Genomic DNA, 11,039 nt, shown 5'->3' with positions numbered 1-11,039 from the left:
AGAAACGCGTCAATTATTCCTCGCGTGAAGTGAGCTGCAGTCCAACCAGCTTTTGGAATTGCTGACAAAGCCTTGCTTGCGTTATGGTATTGCAAATGTTCGTCTCCTCTGGTTCACTGAGTTCTTGGTCTTTTCTTTTCTTTCTTCCACTTTTTGAAGGAAAATGTATCCGATAAACCAAGCCATGATCACCAGAACTACCACTATCACTACTGCCACATTCATTCCGCATTCTTCGCTAGAGGAATCTAGTAGCGCGACAATAATACAAGAGACTATGTCATAACCTTTTGAATGAAATCATTACCTACACTGGCTCAATTTCCATATCTTTACCGTAATGACTCCAATCAGTGCCTGGGGAGTTAAATTTATTTTGAGAGCTGGAGAGAGCCTTCTAGGGACAGGGCGCTTATTTCGTTTTAGAGCTGACATCCAACTGTGTAAAACTGCGAAAGAAAAATCTTTCGATTCATTTTGCAGGAATTATCCACGCACATGGAAATAACAGTCGGGTCTCTTTGAAGACCAAGTGTTTTATTTAGGATGCGTGCATAATATAGAAGACGGTTTAGACAGTAAAGGAACCTTGATGTACTCAGAGGGTGCTGTAATACGAGGAATAGTTAGGCTTGCGGAAATGGGTGCGATTATCTGTATAGGAGGCGCTGATAAGAACAGGGTCGCTTATCGACAAACAACATTTGAAGGGAGGCGCTTTTTTTTTGAAAGGTGCGTTTATTGGAAGGAAAGTGTTAAATCGAATTTATATGTATCGTATTTATATGTGACGTAACTGAAACAATTATGATGTATGGACAAATCGTAGATACAAAGCACATTTAAATAATTGGCTTATTATATTGCAAAACTCGAATTTTTCGCAACAATTTCCAGTTAATTACGCGAAGAAATCAAGATACTAAATCATCAGTTTTCATCCACAGCCTCAATCTAAGGGGCACTGGGAACTAGGTCTGTTTATCCACTCAACGTCGTCTGATTTACAGACCAATAGGAAAACGGGAAAAAAAATCAGACAGGGCCTATCAGGGCTTTGTAGGCTTTGTTTCCTACCTATTTCAGTAATACAAGAGGCATTTTTACCGTCTCCATGGCAATCACCTGTCCTATTGTGACTGTAGTGAAGCACAGTCTTATTGACTTGGCCGTTATGCATCATGGGAAGTTGATGTGCGCTTGGTAACAGAAAAAACAAAATGAAACAAAAAACAGTCGTGAGAAAATTCACGGTGAATTTTTATTATTATTATTATTATTATTATTACTGTTATTATTATTATTATTATTATTATTCTGTTTTTGTAAGAGAGCAAAATTTGTTATCACGCACAATTCTCTATTTTCCAATTGCCCATAATGCACTCTGTTTGCCCCCCAAATTTTGCGTAAACTATTGTTGTGAAATACTCTTGGGAGGTCTGCATATTCTCAAGAGCATTTCACAACAACAGTTTATGCAAAATTTTGGGGGCAAACAGACTGCATTATGGGCGATTGGAAAATAGAGAATGGGAAATACTTGAACAATTAGCGTTATTCCTAAACAAGCATAATAAAGTTGGTCTTCGTCGGAATACCTTGCGACTGCAATTTCATTTTATATTCTTGTCTCTTCTGTGCAAAAGTCGCAGTAGTCTTTTTAATCACAGTTTCCTAGAGCGTTGCGCCGTAAACAATTAAGCGAAAGTTTCAGATTTAATTGCCGAAATAAACAGCCATTTTAGCTGCGTTTGCGCATGCTCCATATTCAATAACGTCAGGTAACTCGCCACAGGCCTCTAATGTGATTTGATTAATGAGTTTCTGTGAGTACATCAGCGACGTTGCTATATTTCGTTTCGTTTATATATGTAGTTCTTGAAAGTACACCAAAAGGTTTCAATAATGATGATTTTTTTTTCAGTACTTCTTTAATCGTCCTTATCTTCTGTCAAAAAATATCGTTTCAAGAGAAACTGGTGTGCAACGTCGGAAGGCAAGTCCATGACAAATTTAGTGAATCAGTTGCTAATAAATAAACAATGTGTGAAAAAGGAGTCTAGCTGAGCGCTGTGTATAAACTCCGTCAAAATCAAACCAGCAAAACCAACTGATCATTGGAGCGAAGATATATTTTTCTTTTCCCTTTTTGTGATCTTGTCTTTTTTTTTTTTTTTTTTTTTCAGTTTTTTTTTTCAAATTAACTGTGTATTGCCTTAAGTCAGTTGATTTCGAAGTTCGTGCCAGACAACACGAACAGAGTTTTTAGAGCCGAGCACATTTATAATATATGAGTTGCACTGTAGCAAAATTATTTACTATTTCTCAACTCGGGAAAGTGGGAAATAAATGAGATGTTTGGGTCCTTAATGTAATGAGTCGATCAATTCTCATTTATCAACTTACCACATGGTACAACAAACGTATCAGGGATTGATATCTGTCGATTATATTCAGACTTTGAAAAAACCGATTACAATATAAATGCAACTCTTTATCGCCTTCACGATTTTATCGGTTAATTGTAAATTGCACATTATAAAATAGTATATGTGTTATATGTGTCTGTTATTGCAAAATTTGGGCAAAATGTTACTGATACGTACGAAACTTAGCGCGGAAAAGTAAATTTGAAGACGATTGTAATCGTCTAAATGTGCTTTCAAATTTGAGTTCGAAGATTTAGGCATCGAAAGACAGTATGAAACAGTTTTCACGTGATTGTTCTCCATAGTGGCTATCGACAGTTATCTTTTAGAAGGTGGCAATCAATGTTATAAGTATATCAATATTTCCTACCTTATAGACAACATTCGCTTCCTTGCCAAAAGCCCGTGTAAAAACGAAACAATCTTTAGCCCTGAACACAAATAAACGGCTTGCTTTCAACATTATCTTGCTTTGAAAGTTTACATAATTCATGTTCGCCTAAAGCTTCGCAGCGTCAATCTTCCATTTTATAAACATCCGTTTATCCATATTAGACACAAGCAGCCACTGCGACAGTTGTCTGCGAAGTGAAATGAATTGTGATTGGGAGAAAGGTCAGCTCGCATTTGCCTCACATCATAATAAAGTACTTGGTTTGATTTTCATTATGATGTGCGAGAACAACAAAAATGAGGTATGAAAAGAGATGTTTATATCACCAAGTTGAATTTTAGATTGCATGATTCCGTTAAAGTTCTTTAGTCCGTTTCTGGCTTGTGGCGGTTGAAGTAAAATTTTAAGAATTTGGGTTAAATTCATAGAGTTAATATTTATTGGTTTTGCACTTTATAAATAAGTTATACGATACCCGCAGATCTTTCGTTGCCAATTTATTGGAAACATCTTGATAGAAAAAGTAATTGTAAGAGGACTTTGAAATATTGCTAATTAACCTGCTTGTCTGCCAGTGGCAAGATATAAAGAGTTACTTTTGCCGGTTTTGCTCTTTGCAAATACTATTAAATTATAATATACCTGAGGATCTTTTGTGGCCGCACGCTTTCTTTTGTTATAGGTTTTATTCCATTACTTCTATATTACATGTACAAGCAGGACTATACAAAAGTTATATCTTATAGAATTTATTGTTTTCTTTTTCTATTATATCAGAGAAAGGATGGGAAAACCTCTTGCTATGCATGACTAAACCGTGATTTATATAATATTTGATTTAATTCTGGGTAATCCAACTGAAATTTTGCCACAGGCTTCAACATTATCGGTGTTCCATCATGTCCACAGCCGTTTTTCATGCAAACTTCATGCTAAATAAGATAACTGGTGCCTGTGGCTTATAGAGGCTTAAACGGGGTTGGGTAAGACACATTTTCGACATCGGCCTGCAGTTAAATATAGCACATTCAATTTAGCAAATCTTAGAAATGTGTCAATTGAGAATAGCGTTAATTAAAATGACTTTAGCTTAGAGTGATTATAGTTATTTTAATACTACTGGTTCTTGGTGGCAACATTCAGCAACTCTACCAAGTCTGATTTTGTAATGTTTAGATCATGCCCGGAGGGGTGGGGGGCACTGCCATATATGGGCTATATAGGTATCTGCCGCTGTGAAGGGTATGGTTTTCAAGCAGTTTACTCTAGGATAGGTTATATAAATCAGAGCGTTTGGGTCTAGAATAGGGTATAATTTTTCACAAAACTGACTAGTTGGTTGAAGATTTTATCTAGACTAAGGAAACCAGGGAAATAACAACAGCCACTAAAATTAGAATATTCGATTCAAATGTTAAGCGCGTACTACTCTATGGTTCAGAAACATGGAGAATGGCAGAGAAGACCGTGTCAAAACTACAGACCTTCGTAAACAGATGCCTGCGCAGAATCCTCTAGATTTACTGGCCAGATACTATCAGCAATGCTACCTTGTGGGAGACTACAGGTCAACTACCCGTCAAAGAACAAATTAAGAAAAGAAAGTGGACATGGATCGGACATATACTTAGGAGATCGAACACCTGCATAGCCCGACAAGCACTGGGCTGGAACCCCCAGGGAAGTAGACGGAGAGGAAGACCACGAAACACCTGGAAAAGAGACACAGAAAGGACCATCCAGTTAAAAGGCTACACCTGGAATCAGATTGAACAGATGGCCAGAGACAGAGGAGGGTGGAGGCGCTTTATCTGTGGCCTATGCTCCGAGACGGAGTAATAAAAGGCATCATCAAGGAAACCAGGGATTGCCACTCAAAAATATAAAAAAATCAAATCGGCAAGTTTAAATTTATGCAAATCAGCCTCGACAGTGTCGATAGATTGGGAGATTTGGGGAAATTACACTAGTATAGGGCAGCAAAATTCAGCTGAACTAGCTCTGGTATAGGCTAAGAGTTCCAGGGTCCCAGGGGCACATCCCCACCCAGAAATTCCCAAAGTACCCCCCCCCCGGGAGATTATGCTGCTTTAAACCAGTCGTTACTTGGTAAAGTTGCTGAATATTGCCACCCAGAAGCAGCTTTTTCAATTTGAGGGGAGTTTGTATGAACACATGGTGTTGCTATGGGTTCACCACTTGGACCCCTTATCGCCAACGCATTTATGTGCAGCATCGAAGATCGACTTCAGGACCAAGGCAAGTTACCCGAGTTCTACAAACGCTATGTGGATGACACATTGAGCATAATGCCTAACTTCGAAACAGCCGAAGCATTCCTTTCCTCTCTAAATGAGAGCCATCCATCTGTCAGCTTCACCATGAAACTTGGCAAACACAGTAAACTTCCCTTCCTGGGAACGAAGATCAGGAAATGCAATGGTCGCCTGGAGACAAGGGTGTACAGAAAACCAACTGACACCGGATTATTACTACATTACAAGAGCCAAGTGGATGATAGATACAAGAAGTCATTGCTAAAAACAATGCTGGATCGTGCCTTTAAAATGTCATCTACCTGGCAACGGTTCCACCTGGAATGTGATCGTCTCACACAGACGTTCTCCCGACTTCAGTACCCAGCCCAACTGCTGCAATCGTCCATCAGTAATTTTGTCACCAAGAAAGTTTCTGGCGATCCAATTTCCACACGGGGATGTAACATAAATGAAGCGCCTGTCTGAATAGTGTTACCATTCAAAGATCAGAGATCGGCCAATTCCGCACGAAGGCAGCTTGGGGAACTGGGCCACAAAATTGGAATTTATATCCGCCCCGTGTATACAAGCCGTATGATCGGACATCAAACCAAAAGAAAAGAAGCCGCCTATCATTAACCAGCAACGCGTTGTTTACTATTACAAGTGTGGTTTGTGCCATGCAAACTATGTCGGGCATACGCACGTGCCGACACCTCTATCAGCGCGTCGAGGAACACAAAGGATCGTCTTCAATCGGGAATCACATTAAAGAACAACATGGAACAGTCCCAAGTGACATATATCGTGATTTTAAGATCTTGAGAAAGTGCCAAAGTAAATTCGACTGCCTAATCTACGAAATGCTCTTTATAAAGGAGCTTAAACCAACTTTAAACAAACAGTCAGATTCAATCCGTGCAAAGTTATTTATATAGTCTTTTTTATAGTATTTTATTATTTACACTTACATTTTAGCGCTAGTATTTACACATTTTATCGTTGGACATTCTCACGCCCTAATTTGTACTTATATATGTATATTTCATTCGCGTTTTCTACAACTTGAAAATGATCTTAGAGAGATCGATACGTCGTTTTTTATGCAAAAGTACAACAAAAGTAAGATTTCTAAGCATTTCTGTGCAATTTTGAGGCGTAAACAGCGTTGCTAAATAACTTTGTCCTCAATAAAAAAACAAAAAAATTTATGAGTAAAAACTATGCATCAATATTAATAATAATTAATCTTGTGAAAATTATTCACCTGAGACACTCGAGTCACTTCCTCCGCCATTTTTTTAAAAAAACCGCTGAGCTAGCAGGCCAGCTGCATGCATCTTGCGCCCATGATTTGCTCCAGGGGGAAGGGGGCATTTGGCTTCTTTTTGACAGGAAATTGATAAATTGTCCACTAAAACATTGTGAAATATGGAAGCAAGGCCAATTTAAGCACTAAAAGCTGCTCCGATTTCTCAAAATTGATAGAAAACTAGAAATTGTTCAGAATGCAAAAAAGTTGCTCGAAACGAAAAAAGTTGCTCGAAATACAAAAAGTTTCCAAAACGTTGCCGAGCAACTTGTGGAAAGCCCTAGCTGCAAGTTTCAGACAACAACTAAAAGAAAATTAATTATACAAAATAATTAGATAATTCGTTATCTTTCATCTATTTATTTATTTATTTATTTAATTTCTTTCTTTTTTCTTAGTTTTATTTGCTATAAAAAAAGATACAAAGAAATAACAATTACTAGTATGCAAAGAATAGAAAAATGGCGAGGGAACCTAATAAAAAAGGGGGCTTGTAAATAAACGTACTCCCTCCCTAGAAATACAAGGGGACTAAAACTATACATTATTATAGTAAATGACTATTGACAATTACTGACCATATTTGTACGCTTAACAGAATTAGTAATTGCTGATAATAAATATTTTAAAGGAGCCTGAGCTATTTTAGCCACGTAGAAAATTACTTTTAAACTGAAAATAATGCTCTACTAAGATAGAAGAACACCAAAAAGATCATAATAAACCATGAAGGAACAAGAATGGTTAAGGATGGAGAAGATTAACACGGATTACGAACGACGAACGTGAAAAGTTTAAGCCAAACGTTTCAAGATACTAAACCGTGGCGTAGCTCCTTTACTTTTTTCCTAAGGGATGCACTGAAGAGATGAAGAGTCAGTGATCTCAACATGAAGAGAGTTTTGGACCACCAAAGAAAACAGAGATTCCTATGAAGAGATAGTTTACCTCAAGCGTTTATAATTTCCTTACAGAGCATAGAAAACCATCTTGTATTTTGAAAACGCATTAACGCTTTCACCATTAGTGTAGATCACATCGCTGTCGTATTCAATCCGGGTATCGTGGTACCTACAGAGTGCTCACAGCCTTGATTGGGTGGCTTGACAAAAAAAATGTCTCGTGTTCAAAATGTGCGATTTTTCACGACTTATTTGCCTAAATTCCTTTGCTGATTGAAAATATGGGGAAAACGTTTTTCGGAGGAACCTATAAAGAAAAAGACCAAGACAAAAATAATAATAATAATAATAATAATAATAATAATAATAATAATAATAATAATAGTAATAATAATCATCATCATCATCATCATCATCATAAAAACAGGTGTGCTGTTCTTTTCACCCCAAGTCGAGGACTACCTCACTGTTCTTATTCTTGTCCCCAGGGTCCACTGTCCATCTTGATCGCCGGAGCCTTGGTACGAGGAAAAGGTGTCTTTGCTGATACGCTGCTTTGATTAGCTAGGTTTGTCTGAGAGTGACAAAAGGCTCTTCACACAAGACTTTGAAGGGCCCTGGGAACGAGTCTGCAACATTGCAGTTCACAGAGCCACCGAGAATTTCCTCGTGCGAAACCCTGGTCGGCTCAAAGGGACAGGCTCTGGGGACCAGAACGCGTAAACCGAACGGACAACAACGTCTCAACCTACAAAAGCAATTATTAATTTAAAAAAAACGTTAAGAGAAAAAAATTATTCTAATTATGTATATAATATAAATATGTGAAATTCGTTTTTTTTTTTTTTTTTTATTATTATTATTTGTTAACGCCAGTTATCTTTATTCATAGCCCGATAAGCTAAGTTATCAATTATAGATAACCAACAACTTACTAAAGATATCTTGAAACCGTAGTTTTTTCCCGAATCGAAGTAAAGATCGAAACAAGTAAATGGCAATATTAATGTCCACGAAATTGTCAGAGAAGAAGTTGTTTTTGACAGCAAAATGACGTACGTTGGCTTGCGCAGAAAAATTTCACTGTTATGCATTCAGAGATGAAAACTTTAAGTGAATCTTATCCCCAGTGACCGCAATCTTGATAAAGAAATTCTATGTTGAACTGTATTTTAGTTTCCTTTAATATTTTACATTTTCCGTCGATGTGCCCCCGCGTGATTAAAGATATATGAAACCTCAGCCTTCTGACTAAATTTAGAACGCGATCAATTCCCAGCGGCACACACAGACGAAAATATTCCACGCATTCATAAAGTCTAATAAAACGCTTGGGTAACTGCAATATAGCTAACGGCGGCATTTCTCTGGTTTGGTGTCTTTTTATTAGCGAAATTTGCATAGCTTTCGATCACGAGTTATTCAGAAGGGCACTTTTATTAATCAAGCTGTCACTTGTGAAAAGTGAGTGATTAAAAGGCAATTCTGAATGACAAACTACGATGAATTCAGTGGTGGGAAGAACCAGGTTGTTGCCCTAACAGGTTTATTGACATTTCATCCAGATGACGCTTTTGTCATTTCTTTCAATTGACTTGGTATTAGCTCTTCAAAAGCTTTGGATGTGTTTCTCAGCACCTGCCAAACTGTAAGAGGAGAATTTGCATAGGCAAGTAATTTGTCCGCGTGACCGGCGGTGATTCCAGCGCGAAGTCACATCGTCTGTGAACCAATGCAGCTTTCGGCTTTCATCCTCGTAAATGGCCTAGCAAATCTGGAACACGCGGATTGCGATGTTAAGAGCTTTTATTGGTAAGTAGGTTGAATTGCTTTGTTTAAAAAGACCCGAAAAAACTCATTTTGCTAATATCAAGCAATTGTCTTTTTTCTCACGACATATGCGATGACTATTTATGTCTAGCAGGCGATCGGATCCTTAACTTGCGCGGATCAAATTACCGAAAGCCACTTCAACTTTGTCCCTGTTTCCTTCGAACGAAAGCTTTAAAAATATTTTTCTTTAAGTTTCCTTCTTTTGAGCAGTAAGTCTCCATTAAACTGCTTGCGTTGTGGATGGCGCCGCTGTCACGCGAATCTACGCCCGTCGTTCATTCCGTCATGTCGAATGTATTTTTTATTTATTTCTCCTCCGTCAAGAGGTACACCCTCTGTACCACATGCGACGCTATAGAACGAAGTGGAAGCATTACGATAACATTATTATCGGCCGTTCTAACAAAGAAAAGCACTGAAACATTTTAAAAATCACAAAGTAAACAGACGATCCAGCAAACCAGAGAAAGGAAACAATTGACCACGTGTTCATTTCTTCTCATGCTTGCCATATGTTCTTTGTTAAATTTATTATTCCGGCTGACCGGAAGCCAATAGCGTGGATATAAACAAAGTGAAAAATATCTACGGAGCAAAATTTGAACCAAAGGTAATTTAAAATCCACTTTAACAACCGTCGAAACTGGCAAGGGACCATTTTCAGTATTTAGGGTTTTATTTTTCAGTTCTCAGTTTTGCTTGCCTGGTTTCCTGCGGCAACGAAAAGTTCAAAAACAGAATTCACGGTCGAGCGAGAATTAAATGCGATGAACGTGACAAAGTAAAGTCGTGTCGTGGCACATTGCTTCGTCATTTTATTTATTCAGTGTCCCATTGATGGACTCGTTTTATAATTAAAATTCGAGTTACAAGCGTGACTCTCTGAAACATGTTCATTCGCGCGTTAATTGTATTGAGGTTCGAAACCAGTCAAAACAATTGTTTCGAATGAAGTCTTTCTCGGCAGAGACAACCTTATTTATTTTGTCCTAGAAAGAACAGCAAAGGAAAATTACCGCTTTGATCTATACTGTTTCTGCCCTGAACACAATTGCAATGAATTTTGCAACGAACGCGGTCGTTCAGTCACGTGCTTAGGTTAAATTTCTTAGCGGTGAGGGGCATGGGGTGACCGGCACAAGGGGCACTAGAGCGGGGTGGTGTTGACGGACGTGGTATGGCACTTGCCGTGCTGTCTGTCTTCTCAGAATTTTTTCCCTTTTATGGCCAAACGTAGTTAAGATCTTGCAAAAAAATGCCCAATCTTTCCGCATCCTTTCCCCCTCTCCACTATTACGTTTAACAGTCCGAGCTGTGATACATCTTAATTATATGGTAAGAGAAAGTCATCATGTAACCTGAATAAATTTAATGAAGTAAATCGAAGCACGAGTCAGGTAAAGAGTAACGAGTCAACTCGGAGTCAAAGTCTGTTTAAGCGTCTATTTTTAATTTTGCTCCGCATTGACTGAAGTTTTCAACGAGTTTTTTTTAATCGGATATACCATTGGCATGTCTTTCGGTATCTCGAAGGTTCGGCCGAGTAGTGTTGTTTCTGACACTTAAAAGCTAAAGCTCTTTCTCACTAGCAATTTACAGTTCAATTAATTACGTAAACGGACTCAGCAGAAGAAGCTGTGTATAATATTTTTTATTATTATTTGTACTTGTAGTAGGAATATCTGCTGTCCAATTTGGAAATGATTGAATGAAAAAATTCTGAAGACTAAAAAATTTGGACGAGGCCACAGGTCAAGTGCAATTTGGCAGCCAGAGAAATGTTTTGAATTTAATCATTTCCTAATTTGAGTAGGATATAGTTGTATTATATTGCGCGCGGAACAGTCCAAATTTGGACAGTTTTGCAAAAATAACAGATATAAATACTTGTGTGCACGCGGATGAAAT

General features: G+C 37.9%; 4 protein-coding genes across 4 annotated transcripts in view; 2 read left to right on the top strand and 2 right to left on the bottom strand.

The window, feature by feature from the left end:
• Nucleotides 1-11,039, bottom strand: part of LOC145479542 (uncharacterized) — a 73,930-nt gene that overhangs the window by 6,584 nt on the left and 56,307 nt on the right. The gene's annotated exons all lie outside the window — the stretch shown is intronic.
• LOC145469891 (uncharacterized) lies at nt 20-3,109 on the bottom strand. The gene is made up of 3 exons (XM_081453704.1): nt 2,803-3,109; nt 1,078-1,199; nt 20-248 (listed from the first exon to the last, which is right to left on the bottom strand). The coding sequence occupies exons 1-3, from the start codon at nt 2,814-2,816 to the stop codon at nt 82-84; spliced, it is 303 nt and encodes a 100-aa protein (XP_081309830.1). The 5' UTR covers nt 2,817-3,109; the 3' UTR covers nt 20-81.
• Nucleotides 3,688-6,098, top strand: LOC145469880 (uncharacterized). The gene has a single exon (XM_081453692.1). The coding sequence runs from the start codon at nt 5,013-5,015 to the stop codon at nt 5,568-5,570; it is 558 nt and encodes a 185-aa protein (XP_081309818.1). The 5' UTR covers nt 3,688-5,012; the 3' UTR covers nt 5,571-6,098.
• The window catches only part of LOC145479517 (tolloid-like protein 2), a 7,039-nt gene continuing 6,504 nt past the window's right edge, over nt 10,505-11,039 (top strand). The window contains exon 1 of the mRNA XM_081457902.1: nt 10,505-11,039. This exon is cut by the window's right edge and continues 90 nt beyond it. The gene's annotated coding sequence lies outside the window, so the exon portion shown is untranslated.

Source organism: Orbicella franksi, chromosome 2, assembly GCF_964199315.1.
Source record: "Orbicella franksi chromosome 2, jaOrbFran1.1, whole genome shotgun sequence".
NCBI classification, from domain to species: Eukaryota; Metazoa; Cnidaria; class Anthozoa; order Scleractinia; family Merulinidae; genus Orbicella; species Orbicella franksi.
Note: the sequence above shows the minus strand (reverse complement) of the source record. Positions and strands in the feature narration are given on the sequence as shown.